We start from the raw sequence: 22,994 nt of genomic DNA on the forward strand, positions 1-22,994 counted from the left end.
GGAGGAATGGGCGGGCGGCCGCGGCGACGGCGAAAAACCCTCCCTCGCCTCTGCCTGGGCCTTACGGCGTCCCTTTCACCGTAGAGACGCTCCGCGGCGCAGCCCCTTCCTTACCGCCTCTATTAAAAAAAGAAAGAAGGAAAGAAAGAAAAATCACCCCCCAACCCTCACCCGTGACCGGCGGGCCCCGCGGCCTCTCGTGCGGCTTCCGGGAGCGGAGGCGCGGCCCCGCGGGCCGGAGGAGGCGGAGGCTGAGGAGGAGGCCAACATGGCGGCGCGCAGGGCTGGGCCGGGCAGCCGCAGCGCCTGAGCCCTCCACCGCCGTCGCTCGGCTCGGGGCGCCCACCCCCGCGCCCACCCTGGCCCGGCGGCCGCGGAGCGCGCAGCGCAGGAGTGCAGGGGCCCGCCCGGGCGCGGGGACGGCGCGGAGGCAGCGCCGCGCGGCCCGCCAGGCCCCGGACCCGCAGCTTCGCAGCCCGCCGGCTGGCGCGGCCCGGAGGCCCGAGCCATGGAATCGGAGGAGGAGCAGCACATGACCACGCTGCTGTGCATGGGCTTCTCGGACCCTGCCACCATCCGCAAGGCCCTGCGCCTGGCCAAGAACGACATCAACGAGGCCGTGGCGCTGCTTACCAACGAGCGGCCGGGCCTCGACTACGGCGGCTACGAGCCCATGGACAGCGGCGGCGGCCCCAGCCCCGGGCCCGGCGGGGGCTCGCGGGGCGACGGCGGCGGTGACGGCGGCGGCGGAGGCCCTTCCCGCGGTGGCAGCACCGGAGGCGGCGGCGGCTTCGACCCCCCGCCCGCCTACCACGAGGTGGTGGACGCCGAGGTGAGGAGGGGCGACCCATGACCCCCGCGGGAGAGGCCAGCGGGCTGGAGTTCCCTGGGGAGGGGACACACCCCACTGGGCTTGGAGTGCGGAGGGCTTGTGAGGCGGGGGAGGCACGGAGAGAGGGGGAATGGAACACCGGGCTCGTCGGGATGGAGGTCACCGGACTGGGGTCAAGTGGGGAGAAGGGCGCATGGGGAGGGGCTGAATGGGAATAAGGGCTGCAGGACAGGGCTGCGCGGCAGCGTGAGTAGGGGGTCTCTGGGCTTTGAGCTGAGCTCACTAACGGGGCAGGCCCGGGTCGGGGATGGGGAGAAGGGCCCAAGACTGGCATCCGAGGTGGGGAGAGCCAGACACATTGACCTGGAGTGTGTGATGGGGAGGACGCTTGTATCAGGGGGTGAGAAATGGGGTCCTAGGAGATTAGGCGAGGGCCCGAGATTTCGCGGCCCAGGGTTTCAGTGAAGGAGTGGGGAGGCACCAGGTTCAGAGTCAGAGAAAAAGTGGGATGGGCCAGCCAGAGTAGCGGCTTTGCTAGGGTCAGGAATGAGGTTAGGAATGGGGTTTGGGTTTTAGCCAAGGACCAGAAAGAGAGGAGATTGGTCAGGGTCTAAAATGAAGAGGGACTGGGCAGAGGCCAGGAATGACAAGAATTGATAGGAAGTGGGGAAGGGGCTCAGCTGCAATAAAGTCTGGGGCTGGGCGTCGTTGATAAGGTTAGATATTAAAGCCACGGCGATTAGACTGAGAGAGGTTAGAGATAAGAGGCCAGGGCAGGAGTCAAAGCTGAGGAGGGGCTAGGCAGTGATGGGACTGGAGTTGGAGGATGAAGCTGGGACCAAGTCTGGGTAAGCAGAGTACTGGTCAGCTATTAAGTCAGAAATGAGGGAAAGCTAGACTGGAGAAAGGGATTGGAGCAATACTTTGGGTGCTGTGTAGAGGGACAGGGACAGGGCGGGAGATAAGGGGACTGGAGAAGTCTGTTAAGGAGAAAGAGGGCCGTCTAGGCGAATGGCTTTGGTCAGAAATCTCAAATCTGGGTGGAGACGATTCCTTTTTGTTTTAGTTAGGGATGTGAGCAAAGAATATGGGGGGAGAAAACAGACTTTACCTGATTTTTTAAAAAGCATCAACCAGAAGCAACAGTGCTTGTGAATAATTACTTTGCAGAAAAATGGCAGCTTCTGGTAGGAGTTTTGGTCAGATTCACTGCTTGGTACATTTCAAGGGTCCAGTAGAGCGGGTTGGCCTACTCTAGTGGTTTGGGTTTTTTAGTAGAGATGTGAATTTGGAAAATTCTTAATGAAGCTAAGCATCCTGATAGAATTTTTTTGTAAATAATGTTCTATCCTTTTAGTTATATTCTTTTGCAGCAGTTTCTTGGGCTGAAGTATTTTGGGAAAGAAGGTGGCACTTCAAAAAGCCAGATTTCTTCGCAAGATCTCTTTGGTTTCCAGACTTCCACACACTTGGTTGATTGCCCTCTGTTACCTAGTAACTCAGCTAGATCATTGACTAGTATATGGCAGTAAAGGTTGTAATTAGTCCTAGTCTGGGGAAAAATTCCCATATATTTAAATGTACCTAAGTCACTTTAAGAAATGAGCTTCTCTTTGCAAGTCCCCATCACTCCTCTCCTTGTTCCTTCTAGTTTTTTTGTTTTTGTTTTTTTTTATAAATTTATTTATTTTTTTTTGGCTGCATTTGGTCTTCATTGCTGCGCGCCGGCCTTCTCTAGTTGCGGTGAACGGGGGCTACTCTTTGTTGCCGTGCGTGGGCTTCTCATTGCGGTGGCTTCTCTTGTTGCAGAGCATGGGCTCTAGGCATGCGGGCTTCAGTAGTTGTGGCACATGTGTTCAGTAGTTGTGCCTCACGGGCTCTAGAGCGCAGGCTTAGTAGTTGTGGTACACGGGCTTAGTTGTTCCCCGGCATGTGGGATCTTCCTGGGCCAGGGATCGAACCGGTGTCCCCTGCTTTGGCAGGAGGATTCTTAACCACTGCACCACCAAGGAAGCCCCCTTCCTTCTAGTTTTGACCCAGTTTTGAAATCAAGAAGAAAGTCATTGCTTATTCTGAAGATGCTTGTATGGCCCTACATAGTTCAGTGTATCCTCATTTTGTGAAAAATTATACTCTTTTGCTTTTGTCACACCTTTTAATTTCCTAGAATTGCAAAATCAAAATAAATTATAATGCTTGGTGGTACTTTAACATTAGTTGTACTGCCTGTACATTTAAATACTAAGAATTGGGACTGGCTTCTTTGCACATGAATGACAGGCTGAGGAGTTTGCTTTAATGTAAAATCCAGAGAATCTATGACTTTCTGAAGAATCCTGTCAAGTTTTCATTTCCTCTTGACCTGTGGATTTGGCTGCACCGTTTAATTTTGAGAGTTCACTAGGGGCTGGTTACTGAGGCTGCTTTACCCGGAAGAGTATTGGCAAGGATACAGGGAGACACTTTCCTGGCACACAGGAGCCTGGTGAGAATGTTTAACCCCGTTTTTGCCTCTGTAGTTTTACAACTCTTCTTGCATGCCACCTGTGCACCTTGTTGGTCATCCTTGCTGTAGACAGTGGGAACCTGAGGCATTTGATCTTGGGAAATAGGGAGAAGTGCTAAACATTGTTGAGCATCTACAGTGTGTCAGGCACTATGTTAGGTGCTTTATACATTTTATTTAATCCCCAGTGAGATAGCTAATAAGATCACCATTTTAGAGCTGTGCTTGGCTAGTGGCAAAGTCTGGATTTGAACCTGTTCTCTCTGACTTCAGACAGTGTGCTTTTCATTCTGCTCAACTCATGGTTTTAGGATTGAATTCATTTTAAGATAAGGAAAAATAAAGAGGGAAAGAGACAAATTTGGAGGCTCCTGTACAAGTCTAGGAATGATGTGGCTGGCAATTGCTGAATCAAGGCATTAGGACTAGGATAGTGGGTAGAATGAAAGGAGAATCATCGATTTTTAAAGCAGAAGACTTTAGAAATTAATGATTAGTTTGGCTCCCTTGTTTTACAAGTGCAACCTTGCAGGCCCCAAAGGGGAAGTGACGTCTCCCCGTAGAGCTAGTTAATGGAAGAGATGGGACTAGACCCCAGGCCCATTCACTGCAAGTCCAGTGTACTTTCTCCCTACCAGCGGCCTGCCTTTCAAATGAAAAGGGGACAGGACACAGTAATGGGTTGAAGCAAAGGGAAGTATAATAAACAGTGTGAAGATTGCCAGCTCTTGTGTAATCTACTTGTTTTACTTCTAAAAAATTAGTACCTTGTTTGAAAATATATAAATTTCTATTTGCCCCATAGGAAATTTCAGTTTCAGTGTCCTCTTAAAAACGTTTGGGAATATACAGATTAAAATCTAATTGTTAAAAAAGAAAAATGATTACATTTATTTTATATTTGTCATTTGGGGACAGGAATGATCCTCTTATTTGGTATACATCTGATGCCTTCCAGGTCCTGGGGCTGGGAATAGCGTGCTGAACAGAGCGTGAAGGTTACATTCTGGTGGATCTTAGTGCAAGCCACTCATTTTGCAAGAAATGACTGCCCACGGTCATGTAGTTAGGTAAACCAGTTTAGTAATTTGGGCCCATGCTATAATTAGTATTTGGTTTAAAAATTAAAATTTGGAAAGTAAAAGGCGTTAACTTCTGGTTCAGTAGCAGCAAGGAGAATGCAGATAAAAAAGACCCAGATATCTAGCAGAACACATAAAACTCCACAGAAAGCCACTTTTTAAATATCCCCCAGTGAAGTAAAGGTATCGCTTTGCAGAAAGTTGTGTTTGGTTGTTATTAGTATTGTTGGATGTAGACGTATATGTAATTCTTGGTCTCTGGGTCTGGACGGGACTTTGGAAAGTTATCCAGTTTTGATTTTGAATAGCATTACTTCAAACCCTTTCCACAACAGGTAGGAGTCTGTTCTATTATTAGAGAATGATATCTCACAGCTGCTGTAAATATCCAGATGTTTAACACCCCCACTGTCAGAATTCTTCAGTGTTTCTTATATGGCTGTCAACCCCCCTGGCCACTACTCAGGGCATGCCCCCTGGTTCTGCCCTCCACAGAGCTGGGAGAGAGTTGGTCCTTTAAGAATTGTGATCCTGTCCGGAGAGTTAGTAGAATTTAGAACTAGGAACTGTTGTAGGCACCTTTTAAAATTTAACAGTTGTGAAATATACCTTATTTGTTATTAAGTCTCCTTCTTTTGTCTTTAGAAAATACAAATATGGAATTTTAAAAAATAAATTTATTTATTTATTTATGGCTGTGTTGGATCTTCATTGCTACACGCAGGCTTTCTCTAGTTGTGGCGAGTGGGGCTACTCTTCATTGTGGTGCATGGGCTTCTCATTGTGGTGGCGTCTCTTGTTGCGGAGCACGGGCTTCAGTAGTTGTGGCTTGCGGGCTCTAGAGCACAGGCTCAGTAGTTGTGGTGTATGCGCTTAGCTGCTCCATGGCATGTGGGATCTTCCCAGACCAGGGATTGAACCCATGGCCCTTGCATTGGCAGGCAGATTCTTAATCACTGCGCCACCAGGGAAGTCCCTAAAATGGAATGTTTTTGCAAGGAGATTTTAATTAACAGCTAGAAATACCTTCCTCATTGTCTAGTTCTGTGATAATTAATATTCCTAGAAGTGACATTTAATGCTGTGATCTCACCAATATTGTGAACTGCTTGTTTTGTTCCTGTTGTATTGTGGATAGTCTTTCTGGAAGTATTTTGTCAGGAGTGTTTGCAAGATTTCATTGCTACTTTGTTAAGAGCCCCAAAGTTGGTCCTGCTAGAGTATATATAAATCACATTACTTTGTAACTCTTTAACTCATTGCTGCCTCCTTTTTTCCTTTTGGTATTAAGTGGGTAGTTATACATGAATTAAAGTTATAATACATTATATATACAATATGTAATATGTTATATGATATATTAAGGTTTATATTAAAATTCATGCCCCTTTTCCCCTAAAATACACAATCCTAGCTCATTTGATATAGAGTAAATATCAAATAAGTAAATTTCAGTTATTATTTGTGATTTGAATACATGACTCATGGTTTCTGATTTACTGTGATTTGTTAAATTAGAAAAAGTGGAATCTATTTAAAAGTTTTAGAGTTAAAAAATAATTCCAAAAATCAGTTGAAAGTAAATGAAAAATAGGGAATCTGAAAGATTAATTTTGAAATAAGAACTTCTTTATAATCTAGTATACATGTATCTCCTTTGCGAATGAAGCATATGAGTTCATCTGACAGTTGGTTCTCACCTTGTAATTACCTGACCATTTGCTATTAGAATGAATGTAATTTGGCATGAAGGAAGTACCTCTTGTGTGTCAGTGAGTGTGTATTCTAGTGAAATCATAGTAGGTAGTGACAACTTTATACAACATAATAATGCTGTTAGCTTAAAATTTGAAACCAATTACAATATTAGAGAAGTAAATGTTGTAATGTTTTAACAATTTGAGGAAAGAGTTTCAACTGTAATACGACCCAAATAACAGACATCGGTGTACTACACATCTTTGTACTTACTGCTCAAATATCATATAATATTGATTTTATTTGAATTTGAGTGCAAACATGAAAAATTTTTACTTTTAATAGAACTATTATATTTAGAAAGATTTAGTTCACTAATACTTTTCATGTCTGGAGTTCAGTTTTCCAGGAAATTTTTCTTATTTGGAACACCAGAGAGAAGTAAGAAGTAAAATACATAAGATTAAACCATTTCAAAACACTCCCATACATTTAATGCACTCAAGATCATGCATTTCATTCGTGTTTTAGCTTGTTTTTTAAAAAACATAGTTCAAGTAAGTTTTAATATTAGGTTTCCTATCCAATTAGAAGTGTTTTGTAGTAGTCCAAACGTGAGGTGATGAGCTGTTGGAGGCAAATGCATTTGACAGTAGTGAGAAGTGACAAGTAGCCCAGGGGTAAAGGAGGGGACAGGAAAACTTTAAAAACAAAGCAGGCTCACCCGTTTGTATAGGGCGATGTGAAACAGCTTTATGTGCTACATGCCCCTGAGAGGCTGTTTTTACTGATGCCACGCTCAAGAAAAGGTTACAGTATGTTCCGTTTAAGAAAGGTCAGGAATGTGTAATACACTTTACCAAGGTTTTCATTTTAAAAAAAAAAGGAAGAAGAAGAAAGTTGGACACATTAAAGAAATAAGCTTTCAGGTACCTGGAAAATTCAGATACGAGGGACATTTCAGCCTGAGACTTCTACATTGTGGAGGCATTGCTATGTAGGTTGTGCTTCATTTTCAACAGTAGATTTTTTTTTAATTAATTTATTTTTGCTGTGTTGCATCTTCGTTTCTGTGCGAGGGCTTTCTCTAGTTGTGGCAAGTGGGGGCCACTCTTCATTGCGGTGTGCGGGCCTCTCACTATCGCGGCCTCTCTTTTTGCGGAGCACAGGCTCCAGACTCGCAGGCTCAGTAGTTGTGGCTTACGGGCCTAGATGCTCCGCGGCATGTGGGATCCTCCCAGACCAGGGCTCGAACCCGTGTCCCCTGCATTAGCAGTCAGATTCTCAACCACTGTGCCACCAGGGAAGCCCCTAGAGTAGATGTTTTTTTCTCGCCTTCCTTCTAGGGAGTTTTAGTTTCTTTTTTAAGTTTGTATTTCTCATTCTCATTGTTATCATAGGAATTTTTATTATTCAGTGTTGAAATATTTTTCAGTCACAGTTGAGTTGTAAAATTTTTTTGTTAAGCTCATGTTAGTAGTAGGTGACAGTAGATTTGGTTTATTTTTATTTGTTCTGAAGAAAAGAGCTAACACAATTAAGTTGATATTTCATTCTGATAATCTTTCCAGAAATTGAAATGCTTTAGCCATGAAGCAGAGGTGTGTGGAATCTTTTCCTAGAGCTAAGTTGAAGATTTTATTTTTCTTCTTAGAAATAAGTAATACCCTAGGTGCCCACCGAAGTCTTTTCACTTCTTAAGTTCTAGCACACAGTTCTCTTTCCTGTAGTGTCTTAGTCAGTTATGTGCATTGTAAAATTCAATTGACAGCATTTGATTTGCTTTCACTTAGGTTTAAGATGTTTATGTTAGAAATACTTTATTAAAAAAAAGTAAATAAGATACATTCTTTATCAGTAGGCTTCCAAAATGGTTTCTGAAATCAAAATCTTTTCCAGAAAGATTTGTTGGTCAGACATTCTGTCGCCAAGGCTTTTCAACTTCTGCTTTGTGTTCTTTTAGAATCTAGCTTTTCATAAACAGGTCAGCATTTTTTGGCTTTTTTTCCCTCTTTCCATTTCTCTTATATTGGCAATTTTTGTTGAAAATTGAATTGCTTTGTGAAACATAGTTAGAAGCCTACAGCGTAGCATTTTGGTAGCAATTTAAAATAAATTTAAGATCCTAAAAAATATGAAGGTATTCCCTACTGCCCATGGCAACACCATCTGTCAATTATTTAATTTATTCTAGACTCCTTACTCTCTCTTCTTATCAAATAGCCTGTTAATTCTAACCCTAAACATCTCTCCTGCCCCTTTTGTCTATTTCCTCTGTTACTGCTTTGGTTTTATTCATGTGCTTTTCTTACTGTTTCTCTGTGCCACTCACTGGTGCCAGAATGATCTTTGTAAAATGCAAATTTTAGTTATGGGATAACCTCGCTTAAAAATGTTTGGTGGGGCTTCCCTGGTGGCGCAGTGGTTGAGAGTCTGCCTGCCGATGCAGGGGACACGGGTTTGTGCCCCAGTCCGGGAGGATCCCACATGCCGCGGAGCGGCTGGGCCCATGAGCCATGGCCGCTGAGCCTGCGCGTCCAGAGCCTGTGCTCTGCAACGGGAGAGGCCACAACAGTGAGAGGCTCGCGTACCGCAAAAAAAAAAAAAAAAAAAAAAAATTGTTTGGTGGTTCCTTATTTCCTGTAGGTAAGATCTAAACTTTCTTTCAAGGTCTCCATACTTATCCATCCCGTCTTACCTCCTGCGTTCCAGTGCCATGCTCTCCCTTGCAGTTCAGGGGCCATCTGTTCCCTCACTCTCACCCCCGAACCCCAATATCCATCTGCCTGGCTAACATGGATTCATTCTTCAAGATTACCTCAAATGCCATTCCTCCTCAAGGCACACTTGTCTCACACAGCCACATTCTCCCACTGCATTCTCTATGTACACCAAGTAAAGCAGTGATGATGTTTTAGTTAATAAAGAGATGTGTTTACATATATGTATGTTTCCATCGGACTTGAGGAGCAGGATTATTTCTTTCTATCTCTGTGTCTTAGAACCCCTGGCTCATGATTGGATAGATAACTAAATGAATGGATGGAAAGAACACCTTAAGTGAAATAAAAAGTCAAATGGTATTTGAAAGAGTATTGAACCAGGAACTTGGGAGACTGTACATTTCTCTTCAGGGTTCTGTTGATTGCCAACTATAGTATTGGGCAAGTCAGTTTGCCTCTCCGAGCCTCAGTTTTCTCACCTATGTAATGGGCACTAGATCTGTGGTTAAATTTTTTCATTCTTTCACCTCTTTAAGAAATTGAAAGCTATGAGGCCTTTCAGAAAACAGCACATATAAATATACACGCTTGGTTTTTTAAATAAACTGGTGCTAAAACACTAAATGCTGTTATTTTTGGGTGATAGGACATACAGGTAATTCTCTTTCTTTTTTCTGAATTTTGAAAAGTATATAAACTTTATTAAATGAAGACGAACCAAAACCATTAAAAATAAAAATAGCTTAAAAAAATAGACTGAAGTATTTCATGATTCTTAGGAAAATTTTGCCTAGACTCCAAAATTATTTTAAAACTTTGCTACTGAGGAAAATTAAATATAGAAAGATTTAATTCGTGTTTTATCTAACTGAAATACAGAAAAAAGTATACTGCTTCCTAACATATAATTGGGAACATTTTTTAAAAATCTAGATTTTATATTTGATTATCTACTTATTAGATAGGTTCCAATTAGTTCTAGTTGTAAGAAAACTGGCTTGGAAGATGTGGTTCAGCAGGACTTTTCAATTTTGAGTCACGTCTTGAGCTTTAATGGAGCTTCTGTTTAGTTGCTTTTCCTGCCTTTCTCCTTTTCCTCATGTTCCCCCCCCCCCCCGGCCCTTGCCTAATATCTCAGAGCATTTTGCCTTGTTGACTGTTTTTAGGACTTTTCTTATCTATGACTCCGGTGTGTTTGGATTGGCCTTTAGGTTACCTGCCAGCATTTAAAGACTATCCAAGATTTATGACTGTGTTTTGGAAACAGCTGTCTTTAGAGCACAGTTTTTTTGTTTTGTTTTGTTTTGCTTTGCCAAAGGGATGGAATAGAGATGCACACCTGGCCAACAAGGCCTTCACTTGTCACCTCTCTTTTCTGTGACCTGTAACACTGTTACTCATGATTGTTGGGCTGTTGCTGGGCTCCCGACTCAATCTTATCTGCTATTTTCAAGAAACATTCCACTCACTTGACTTTTTCTGTCATTTGCATACCTTAATGTACTCTTTCATGTGTATTTACACATTTATTTTTAAGAGGGCGAGACTGCTATTTCCAGTATTTTTATTAAATGGAAAATAAAGAGTTCTCAGAAGAAAAACTCCAGATTTACGTTAAATAATGATACAAATCAAATTCCAATGATAAAAACAGGCATTACACCAAAAATGTCAGAGCAGCCAGACAGTTAATAGCCCATTTAACTAAACATACCTTCATTCAGTAGGTTTTTATTGAGCATTGACTGTGTGCTAGGCACTGAGCTAGATGCTGGGAATACAGTGGTGAACCAATCACACATAGTTCCTTCTCTGTTCTAGTTTCAAGGCTGATGGATTTCTTATGCTCTATATCCAATAGATTATAATGTTATAATTCAGAAAATTAAGGCCTTGAAGAGTTGTGGGTTGAGTGTGAAGAGATTAGATCTATCAAAAGCATTTGAGTAGTGCCTCAAGAATTTTTTTGTGATGTAATTTGATCTATAGTGGTATCCATTGCCAGGAAAGCAAGTGATACTGTTTTTTCAAGTGATATTTCTTTAGTGCCATGGAATGTACAGAATTTGTATTTATTTACTTGTTGAATGTTTAATATTAGTAGGTTAATGATTCTCTCAACTAGTATCTCTTTTAAGAATGATGCTAATTATTTCAACTAAGTGTCATTACTTTTTGTCCTAAAATCATGAATATGTATTTTTTTTCCCAGAAAAGAGAAATTGCCCTAGGAATGGGTCTTTTTTAGGCTAAAAATCGCTTATGATTGTTGATAATACCCCCGAAAAAGGATGTTTTAAAGCTGGAGGAATGTTGTTGATTTTAGAAAGACTTAACGATGGTGGCAGTAACAGTAACTCTAAATGAAAAACCTGTCTGCTATTAATAATGTTAGGAATCCTTGGTTTATTATCAATATTGTGTGTGTGTGTGTGTGTGTGTAGTTTTATGTTGGAGTGGACTGTCTTTACTAAAATACTGTAATACTTTTAAAATGTTAGTCATTTTCATTTTGTAAGATTTCCTTCTCATGATGGCTGCTTCATTTGAAATGTTTTGGTGAGTTACAGTAGCAACAGATCATTCTGTATTTCACAAGTTTATATATCATATTTGTTTTTGAGAAAATGTCAGTTGTCTATTAAGCAATCAGTATTCTTGGTGTTGAAGTTACACCAGGCAAAAAATGTTTGTGTAATATAACATTTGTACCATAAAAAACAATTGGTTCATGATATGTGTACATATATACTGACATCTGTAGAGAATAACAAGCGAGTCCTGTTTGCTTTTTATTACTTTGAGGTTTTTATGCTTGGAGTATAAAACAGGTCTGTGGTAAAAGAATTCCAAGCATTTGTTAAGGAAGATCAAAGACCAGAATCAATGCTGAGTTACCTTGGATTCACCCAGTTCACAGTGGTTATAATACAGGAGAGAAATATCAAGAATACCTTACACTTCATAAAACAGAAAAATCATCTGTAGAACTGAGAATATTTCCTGTCCTCTCCTCTCCCTATTCCAGTAAACATTACTAAAAGTTGTAAATTTCAGGATTAAAATTGAAGATTTGTTTCAAAGCTGGAAGAGACCATTCGGATCTTTATGTATCTTTTTTTTTTTTTTTTTTTTTGCGTTACGCGGGCCTCTCACTGTTGTGGTCTCTCCCGTTGCGGAGCACAGGCTCTGGACACGCAAGCTCAGCGGCCATGGCTCACGGGCCTAGCCGCTCCGCGGCATGTGGGATCTTCCCAGACCAGGGCACGAACCCGTGTCCCCTGCATCGGCAGGCGGACTCTCAACCACTGCGCCACCAGGGAAGCCCCCATTGGGATCTTTAAATCTCGTCGGTTTAGGGATGAGGACCTCGACTCTTGGATCATTAGCAAAGTCAGGAACGGAACTAGCCTTCTCCTTCTCAAGAAGTGTTTTGTGTAGTTTACCACACTGTCTTTCTGACATGAGGAAGTCTTACTGTAGATTATCTTTAGTATATCCTTCCTCATAAACTTGCTGTATTTTAATCATCACCATTTCCTTTGTTAGATACTAGTTTCAGTTAAGGGGGCAAAGGTGACATTTGATTCATTTTTTTCCCCCTTGAAGGTGTTTATCTTGTTTACCTTGCTTTCTCATTCAGCACTTTATAATGTCAGCAGCTGTTGACAAGTTTATAAAAGGTGGTGAGGGTTGAGGAGAGGAAGGTTGAACAAGTGCTGTCATTTGTGAAGGTGCTGTGTCCGTCTGTCTACTTAGCATCCTTGTAAACCTGACAAGGATTAGTGACCCCCTGCCTGAGTCTATCCATAGTTGCACATGGGTACTGGGTATTTAAAAATAAGCTTAATAGTCAGTATATAAATCTTTTGAAATAATATATGCCTAATTTGTATATCTTTTACTTTCTTAAAACTGCCTTTTTGTTCTCTACGTATCAATTGTAGGTTTGAAATCAAACATTTTGAATGATACCTTGGAAAGGTATTAATACTCTAAAAACATGACACTTGCCTTAATTATATATTTTAATGAATACAGAAATAAAACAGCATGTGTTGATTAACTCTTAGAAGATACATTAAAAAAAAAAATCAGCCTTAAAATATTCCAGGTCCTGGGGCTTCCCTGGTGGCACAGTGGTTGAGAGTCTGCCTGCCGATGCAGGGGACACGGGTTCGTGCCCCGGTGCAGGAAGATCCCACATGCCGCGGAGCGGCTGGGCCCGTGAGCCATGGCCGCTGAGCCTGCGCGTCCGGAGCCTGTGCTCCGCAGCGGGAAAAGCCACAACAGTGAGAGGCCCGCGTACTGCAAAAAAAAAAAAAAAAAAAGAATACAAATAACAAACTCTGGCGAGGATGTGGAGAAAAGGGAACCCTCGTACACTGTTGGTGGGAATGTAAATTGGTGCAGCCACTGTGGAAAATAGTATGGAGGTTTCTCAAAAAACTAAAAATAGAACTACCATATGACCCAACAATTCCACTCCTGGGTATATATCTGAAAAAAACAAAACACTAAATTGGAAAGATACATGCATCCCAGTGTTGATAGCAACATTACTTACAATTGCCAAGGTATGGAAGCAACCTGAGTGTCCATCAACACATGAATGGATAAAGAAGATGTGGATAAAGAAGATGTGGTATATATATATATATATATATATATATACACACACACACACACACACACACACAAAGGAATACTACTTAGCCATAAAAAAGAACGAAATTTTGCCAATTGCAGCAACATGGATAGACTTGGAGGGCATTATGCTAAGTGAAATAAGTCAGACAGAGAAAGACAAATACTGTATGATATCACTTATATGTGGAATCCAAAAAATACAGCAAACTAGTGAATATAACAAAAAAGAAGTAGACTCACAGAAAAAGTAGAGAACAAACTAGTGGTTACCAGTGAGGAGAGGAGACGGGGGAGGGGCAATATAGGGGTAGGGAATTAAGAGGTACAAACTATTAGGTATAAAATAAGCTACAAGGATAATATTGTACAACATGGAGAATATAGCAGATACTTTATAATAACTATAAATGTAATATAACCTTTTAAAAATCATGTAGGGACTTCCCTGGTGGCACAGTGGTTAAGAATCCCCCTGCTAATGCAGGGGACATGGGTTCGAGCCCTGGTCCGGGAAGATCCCACATGCCGCAGAGCAACTAAGCCCGTGCGCCACAACTACTGAGCCCCAACTACTGAGCCCAAGTGCTGCAACTACTGAAGCCCGTGAGCGTAGAGCCCATGCTCTGCAATAAGAGAAGCCACCGCAATGGAAAGTCCACACATTGCAACAAAGAGTAGCCCCCGCTCACCACAACTAGAGAAAGCCCGCGGGCAGCAATGAAGACCCAGCGCAGCCAAAAAAAAAAAAAAAAAAAAATCATGTAATAAAGTATTAGGCCGTATATTAAGCACTTCAAATGCATCATTGAGTTGAAAAAAAAATGCAGGATTGAATCAGAAATTACGCATTGCATTTGGTTATCATATCCGTTTAATGTAAATTCTAGAATAGTCTTTACATCTCTTTAGTCTTTTGATACTGACATTTTTGAAAGTAACCCAGTTCTCATATTGTATTTTTAAATGATTTTATAATTGAATCATTTTAAATGCACAGGAAAGTTTTATCATTGGCTATTAAGGTAATAAGGAAAACTGAACAAAAATATTAACTTCTTTCATGACATAAGTTGCTCTTCTTTAATAAGACTGCACATTCAATCATCTTTATTCTGATCTTTTATAGAATTTTAGCACTTTTAGAGCCAAAGAGGGGTCTTAAACCTATACGTAAGCATTTTCATTTTATAGATGAAACTAAAATATGAAGTTATCAAGTCTTATCTAAAACAGTGGTTCCCAACCAGGGGCGATTTTGCCCCTGGAGACATTTGGTAATGTCTGGAGACCTTTTTGGTTGTCACAACTAGAGGGGTACTACTGGCACATAGTGGGTAGAGGCCAGCGATGCTGCCAAACATTTCACAATGCACAGAACAGCCCCCCTCAACAAAGAATTATCCAGCCAAAAATGTCAGTAGTGCTGAGGATAAGAAACCCTGGTCTAAAATCATACAGCTAGTGGTGGGCTTAAATCCATGTGTCTTTTTTTTTTTTTTTGCGGTACGTGGGCCTCTCACCGCTGTGGCCTCTCCCGTTGCGGAGCACAGGCTCCGGACGTGCAGGCTCAGGGGCCATAGCACACGGGCCTAGCCACTCTGCGGCATGTGGGATCCTCCCGGACTGGGGCACAAACCCGTGTCCCGTGCATCGGCAGGCGCACTCTCAACCACTGCGCCACCAGGGAAGTAAATCCATGTGTCCTGACCCTCAGTTCTGTGTTCTTTCCACACACAAAACATACAATGCCTGACTTTCGCTCCCTTTCATTCTCCCTGCCTTCATCCTCCGTTTCTTCACTTTGAACCTTTTTTGTTAAGCCTAATGAATTTCTTGATGCCTATAAGGATTAAGATGAATTAGAGCATATTGCTAGAAGAAGATGGAGTATCTTTCTAAAAGAGAAATATAAAAGTGCTTTCAGTGGAGTTTTGTTCCTATAGGTTAAAATGTGTGCAAAATAACCTTTTAAAAGCAGTTTGGATAACCGTAACAGCTCTTTACTTTGTTTATATGATGTTTGAGTTTACAGAGCATTCTCACATACATTATCTTATTTAGTACTCACAAAACCCCTTTGTAGTTATAAGCAAACAAATGGCAGTGTCCTTTTCAAAAGTGAGGAAATGAAGGGTCAAGGAAAATAATATATCCCATCGGACTGTGGTCAGGTAGGCATTAGTTAAAATTACATGGAGCAAGATTTCAGTTGAACTTTTATCTGTGCTAAAAAGGAACAGGCAGTCTCAAAATGTCATAGGCTCCTGGTTCCTAGACCTGTTTAGGCAGAAGCTCTGGGATATTTCCGGGGATGTGGAAGGGATTTAGGTATCACCAAAGGTTTAGCCACTGGCCGTAGAGTGGAGAGTTAGACACAGCTTGTTCAGTAACACAATCCAATTAGTGCACCAAACCTGTGAATAGATCAAGTTTAATACAACGCAGTATTTGTTGTTATGGAGATAGAAGAAAGTGCTTTAAGTATGCCACACTCTCTCTTTGGTGGCAGACTCTCACACATACAGTTCTGTAGGCCTAGAATCCCTTCCCCTTCTCTTTCATTTCCTAAGTATTTATTAGGTGCTTAACATTCATTCATTCATCCACCAAATATCTACTGAACACCTAACTCTGTATCAAGGACTGTTGGAGATAGTGCAACAGACAAAACAAAAATTCTGCCCTGGTGGAGCTTATATTCTGGCTGAGGGAAGACAGACAGCAAACAATTAAGTCAAATGGAGAATGATGAGTGCTATAGAAAAAAATTAAGCAGGGAATGGGGCAGAGAGCATGCTGGACTAGGGGGTAGGTGTCACAGGGCTGCTTTTTAAAATGAGGTTCAGAGGTGGAGAGGGCAGCTCCTCACCAGAGCCTTGTAGGCAACTGAAATGGCCTTTTTGTCAGAATGAGGAAGGCAAGCGTTGAGGGTTCTGAACAGGGAGGTAACGTGATCTTATGGGAAAGATCCAGAGTTTGTTTTTGGATGTGTTTATTTAAGATGCCTATTAAATACCCTGGTGGAGATGTCAGACAGGGAGTCGGATAGATGCCTGGAGCCTAGGGAAGAGGTCCCTGCTGGATCTAAACTGTGAGCGCCTTCAGCTCGGAGATGGTATTGAAGACCATTAGCCTGTGCATTCTCAGCAGGGCCAACAGCACTCCAAAGGGCCAAAAATTGTTTCCTGAGGGGTGAGGAAAATCTTAGATATTACAGTGGTTGGCTCCAAAGCTCAACCCTAGCCAACACAATCTTATTCTTTAGTATTTAATAAATGGAGATGGGATGATTGAGAAAAACAAAATGTTTAAAAGGCTCCTCGAAGGTGTGATCATGAAAACAAGGTTGAGAAACACTGCGCTAGATGTGACTCCGTGAGATCGCCAAGGGAATGTGTGTGTGTCTGAAGTAAAGAAGAGTTCTGAGGACTGGGTTCCCCGGTACTGCAGTGTTTAGGGACTGAGGTGGCAAGGAGGAACCAGCAGAGGAGAGCGAGGAGTGGCTAGTGAAGAGAGAGGAGCCAGGCAGGGGCTTTGTCCTGGAAGCCACATGGAGGAGGTGTTTCGGTGCCATGGGTCCCTCAGCTGAGTTAAAGGTTGCTGGTGGGCGGGGTCAGGTGAGGACTGAGCATTACCGTGTGCTCGAGGCTGAAGAAGCTGGATGCTTACTTAGGTCTCAGCCTAAATGTCATTTCATTTGTAGGCTACCTTTGACCATGGTAGGCTGGGTCCCCTTCTTATTCTTTTTTTTTTCTTTTTTTTAAAAATTGTGTGTGGTGAAAAACACAAAACATAAAATCTACCATCTTAGCCATTTTCGAGTATACAGTTCAGTAGTATTACATATAGTTACCTTTTGTGAAACAGATCTCCAGAACTTTTTCATCTGGTAAAACTGAAATTCTGTACTCATTAAACTACCCCTTTTTTCCCCTACCCCCAGCTCCTGGTAACCACCATTCTTTCTGTTTCTATGAATTTGACTACTTCAGATACCTCATAAGTGGAATAGCACAACGTCTTCAAGGTTCATTCACGTTGTAGCATGTGACAGGATTTTCTTCCGTTTTAAGGCTGAATAACATTCCATGGTTTCCCCTTCTTACACACTTGCATAATACTGTTATTGTAACAAGCTCCTTACAAGAAATTATAATCTCTTATTTAATTGTCTTTTCTGATAGGCAGTGTATCTCAAAGCTTCAAAGACAGAATGTGTTTGTCTTATCCATTGATGTATTCACAGCTTCTGGATAATACTGAATGGGAATTCAGTATAAAAACAGAAGACAGAATACATTGCTTGGAGGAATCTTGAAAAATTTGTTAAAGAGATGATACTTGAACTGATTTTAAAGACTGTCTTAGTCTATTCAGGGTAATATAATAAAATACCACAGAATGGGTGGCTTATAAACAACAGAAATTAATTTCTCATAGTTCTGTGGGCTGGGAGGTCCAGGATCAAGGTGCTGGCAGATTTGGTGTCTGTTGAGGACCTGCTTCCAGGTTCATAGACGGCTGTCTTCTTGCTCTAACCTCACATGGTGGAAGGAAGGGACAAGGGGGTGCTCTGTGGTCTCTTTGATAAGAGCAGAGCTCTGATGACTTGCTCACTTCCCAAAGGCCCCACCTTCAAATACTGTCATAGCAGGGACTGTGTTTTGGCATATGAACTTTGTGGGGACACAAACATTCAGTCTGTAGCAAAGGCAAAGTGCTAATTTATTGGGTTGAAAAAGAGCATTTTAAGCATTCTCGGCAGAGGAAAGAACATAGAGGTAGCATGGCTTCACAACAAGGCCTGTGTACTCAGGGGTCTGAGGAGCTTGGTGTGGTTAGAGCAGAAGGGTTTGGGAAAGTGGCAGGTGAGGATCTCTTTGTAGGCCGTGGTCAGGTGGTAAAGAGCTTTGCATGCCAGTGCTGGAGACTTGCTTTTACTTTCTAGGCACTTACTGGCAGCTGGGAGCTAAAGGAAGTTTCTGAGCAAGTAAGTGATGGGATCAGATTCCTGTTTTTGGTTTGGTTTAGTTTTTGTTTTGTAAAGAAAGATCACTGTGGCATTTTGGAGCAGACACAAGAGTGGGGATAGAATGGTGGCAGGAACAGCAGTCATTTACGCGTGTCGGCTGCAGTCTAAGCAACGTGCAGCGAGGGCCTTAATTAAGGGGGTGGACGGCTAGGAGAGACTACTGAGAAGAAATTTCTGAGGTAGAATCACTGTGGTATGGTGACTGGTTGGGAAGATGACACAAAGTTTCAGAGATTAGGGATAGTAGAAAAGAAACAAATGTGAAGCAGAAGAACACTGAGTTCTTTGCAGAGGTTGAAGAGTCTGACAGGGATATAGAAACACTCATCTGAAGCTTGAAGAGAGGTCTGGGCTACGGGGTATGACGTGCCTGTTTGCTGTGGTTGGCCCCTCTACGTGGATGCTGTCCCATTTGCGTAATAATCCTGCAAACCAGGCACTGTTCTCTATTTTTTGTTGAGAAAACCATGGCACATAGGGAAGTTGAGAAGCTTATTCAAGGTCATACATCAAGCAAGTGGTGGTGACAGAATCAACATTTAGATCTGTCATTTGGGAATATATAGTAAAGGAAATTTCAACAAAATTAAGAATAAAAGGTACTTGCTTCTCCTAGAAAACCCCTTATCTAGAGCTTTAGGAATATCAGTGGATTAAGAAATACAAGTGCTTTGGGAGAAAAAGAGTTGATAATCAATCCTCTCTTACCTTCTCAACTCTTGGTTTAGGGGACATTATATAAATTTTTTGTTTGGTTGTTTTTTTAATAACAAACAATTTACCTCCATTCTGGAGTGGTGATTTTAGGGACTGTGTCATCCTACCAGTTTTAGGAGGAATTGGAATACCTCCAGGGGTGCTTAATCTAGAACCTGAGATTTGGAGAAACTTGACTTGAATTCTCATCCCATTCTGAATCCATGAATGACTATTAGCGTTAGGCAAGAGACCATGAGAAATGTGATTTGAGTAACTTGTCTTATTTGAGCCTCAGTTTTGCCCATCTAAAAAAGAAAGATGACAGTTCTTGCCTCATGGGGTTGGGCACCATTCCTGACACAAAGTAGCTAAGTACTCAGTAGATATGTTCTTCTTTTGCCTCTCACTCATTTTTCTCTGCAGATATCTAAATCCCCTTTTACCATCTCTCTCCTTTTTCCTGCTGTTTATTAAAACTGAAGGTCCACCTTCAGTTACCAATTTTTTTGTTCCTGAGATCAATGACCTGTAAGTCTCAGACCTCAAATCTAAATGAAAGGATAAATCCTATGTGTAAGATACCACCTTTGAATTCGAAGACAACAATTTCTCATGAAAACCTTGTTTCTATATAGTGAATAAACACCAAGGGTTATGAAAGAAGGGGCCATGAGAAATGTCAACTTTTGTAGAAAAGTTAAATTCTCTGCGACTTATAACATGGGATGAAAATGAATTCCAAGAAAACAACTTGGCAACAGACTTGAGACACAGTGTATTAGTGACTTGGGGACTGCCTGCACTTGTCCATCATCTCTTTTTTCAGTAAGCAGTATTTTAGGAATCATTTTATCTAGTCTGAAATAACAAGGCATATTAGATCTGCATATAACTATCTCTGAATTGCTTGAAAATATTAAATAAATAAGACTGGCAATCTCAAGATCTCAAGTTTCATTAGAAAGTTGTAAGTTAGTGACTTGGAATCAAAATGTTCATGTTTTCATGTTTTTCCTTAAGCACTTGACATACATGGTGCTAATGGTTTGTTTTAGGTAATAGACAAATGCATTTTTAAAAATCATGGAGAAATGATTTGGCATCAGTTTGGTATCTTCATTTTTCTGTACATTAATCAAACATTTGGAAGCTCTTTTGAGTACATTGTTGGCTAATAAAATAATTCAGTAATTTAATTTAGTTTTAACATAAACTTTAAGCAGTATTGGCAATCTTCTATGCCTTAAGTTTTCTTTATCTATATTTGTTGAGTTAGTGGGCAGACAGGAGCAGAGTTTCTCTCTGAACTCACAGGCAGTATTTACTCCAGTAGGTTTCACTTCTTTAAAGAAGGCTTAAATTTTAATATGTCCTTATTGAGTTCAAGAGCAAAGGGTTTGTTGTCTTTTTTTAAACTTGAAGGTAGTTTTCTAAGTAAATAGTAAAATTCTGTTATTAACTTAAAAGCTTATGCAGTAATATTTTAAAGCCCAGTTGCAAGGGCTAAGTAAGTGAACTGTTTTGTGTACTCAGCCCTCAATTAAGTTATTGCCTGTACTGTATTTATGTTGGTTCATCTGCATTTTTCAAACAGGCAGATTTCTGGATATGGGTAGTGACATACATGAACACGTCTAATTGTAAATATAGAAGTTTTCATACAGAAAAATATTTTTGTCAAAATAATTTAGATGTTAAATCTAAAGATCTTTGCTAAACTCTGAGGAGGTAGATTTACACTATATAGTGACAGCATTTATCAATTCCATGAAAAACTTTATTTCCAATAATTAAAAGCACTAAGCCCTTTTATGAGCAAACAGTAAGCCTTATTCTGAACAATTTGCCAATAATGAAGTTATAATCACAACTATATGAATTCCTAGCATGTTTATGACATTAACCAATATTATGGGAGTTGCAGAGGTCTTGTTTATATTTTAATTTGTATTTATGAGCATAAATAAAATTACTTATTTAGGAACTAGCCTAAATTATGTTTCCAGCAATTGTTTTGATTCTAATCTTAAAATGGCTAATTCAGGAGTCATAATTTAGGACATTAACTCATTTATTATTTTTCTTGGATGACCGAATACACAGGATTCAGTGTTACTAGAAATTTTTCAGGTTAAAAGTGACATTCAAGAATTGTCTGTGAGCTCATTTCTCTTCTGCCTTAGTGACAGGATTGTGCATCTCTAACATGCTAAATTTACATAAATATTGTAAAATATTTTCAAAACTTATGTATCTTTAAATTTTAAATGAAATTGGTAGACTGTCATAATAAAAAGACATTGCCTCAAATAGTCAAAAAACCTGAAAATGTTGAAGTTTTATTACTTAATATACTTGAAAAATAAAGTAATTCCAGTTCCCTCCGTAACCCTCTGCCTGTAATACTGTTTCCCTTAAACTTCAACTGTTCGCATGCATGCACAGCATCACCCACGGCCTGGCTTGGATCCATCCCTTCTCTTTGTTCACGTTGTCCTGTACTCTAAAGACAAGAATTGTGTCTTTATCTCCGTCACCAACGCCAAGTACCTTGTCTGGAACATGGTGAGCTTTTGATAAGTGTATTTCTCATCAATTTAGAATCATTGGTTGTTAACGGTTACTTGGGTATCAGTTGGATTTGGCATCTAATGAGAAAATAGTATATTACCTTCCAAAGTTCTTATTAAAAGCCTTATTATACCTTATGTCTATTGGGAGCTATTTTGCAATAGGACGATTCTGAGCAGCTTTGCATGTGTTCTCTTGCTCAATGTGTAATTTTTGCCAAGGACGGGCTCTACTCAAAATGATGACTCAGAATATTAAACCGACCTAAATATGGGTTCATGTCACTATTTCCTGCTCTCTTGTGATTCCCTGTCTCCCTATCTCTTTTGTGTTGGTAGTACCCTCCTCAAAATGTAACACTGCTGTGTTATCATTTGTTAACCCTAATGTACACCATGTATGTTCCCCCCCTTTTCAAGACCAAGAATGTTAACTGCTTAGGAGGCAACATGAGATTTTAGGTCTCAAATATATTATTTTTTAAATTTCTGTTTAAAAACTGACTACTGGGCATATATATCATTTTTATCATAGATCATTAGGTACAACTCTGTGTTTTGAAATTCTTAGATACAAGATTTTATACTCACTTATGTTTAATAACTATAATTTTGAACTCATACTTGTTAATGAAGTTTTTAAAATAGCATTTTTATTGAGATATAATTCACATGCCCTGAAGTTTACCCTTTTAAAGTGTTCATTCATAGTTGTGCAGCCATCACCACTCCTTAATTTTAGAATATTTTCATATCACCCCCGAAAGAAAGCTTCCATGTGTTTTTAACAGTCACTGTCCTTTTCTCCCTCTTCCCATCCTCTGGCAGCCACTAATCTACTCTTTATGTCTGTGGATTGCTTATTCTAGATATTTCATATAAATGGAACCATATAATACGTTGCCTTTTATGTCTGGCTTCTTTCACTTAGCATAATGTTTTTGAAGTTCATTTATGTTGTAGCATGAATCAGTATTTCGTTCATTTTTAGGGCTAAAAAATATTCCACTGTATGGATATACTATATTCATCCATCAGTTTTGATGAACCTTTGGGTTTTTACCACTTTTTGATTTATTAAAAACAATGCTGCTGTGAACACATGTACAAGTTTTTATGTGGAAATATATTTCTCTTGGTGTATCTCATAGGTGTATCTGCAAATAGCATTGCTATGTCCTACAGTAACTATGATTAACTTT

At 40.6% G+C, this 22,994-nt stretch overlaps 1 protein-coding gene across 7 annotated transcripts in view; it reads left to right on the forward strand.

The window, feature by feature from the left end:
* Nucleotides 1-306: 306 nt before the first annotated feature.
* Nucleotides 307-22,994, forward strand: part of USP24 (ubiquitin specific peptidase 24) — a 148,246-nt gene continuing 125,558 nt past the window's right edge. For all 7 annotated transcript variants that reach the window (XR_002644832.2, XM_089922052.1, XM_022575774.2 and 4 more), the window contains exon 1: nucleotides 307-832. Coding sequence is in view for 6 of the 7 variants with exons in the window: in XM_089922052.1 (XP_089778178.1) it covers nucleotides 509-832 (324 nt within the window). In the remaining variant the exon portion in view is untranslated. The remainder of the gene's footprint in view (nucleotides 833-22,994) is intronic.

The sequence above is a fragment of the Delphinapterus leucas genome, chromosome 1 (genome assembly GCF_059928025.1).
Source record: "Delphinapterus leucas isolate spDelLeu-1000000601 "Yukka" chromosome 1, BTC_Dleu_Yukka2, whole genome shotgun sequence".
In the NCBI taxonomy this organism is placed as follows: domain Eukaryota; kingdom Metazoa; phylum Chordata; class Mammalia; order Artiodactyla; family Monodontidae; genus Delphinapterus; species Delphinapterus leucas.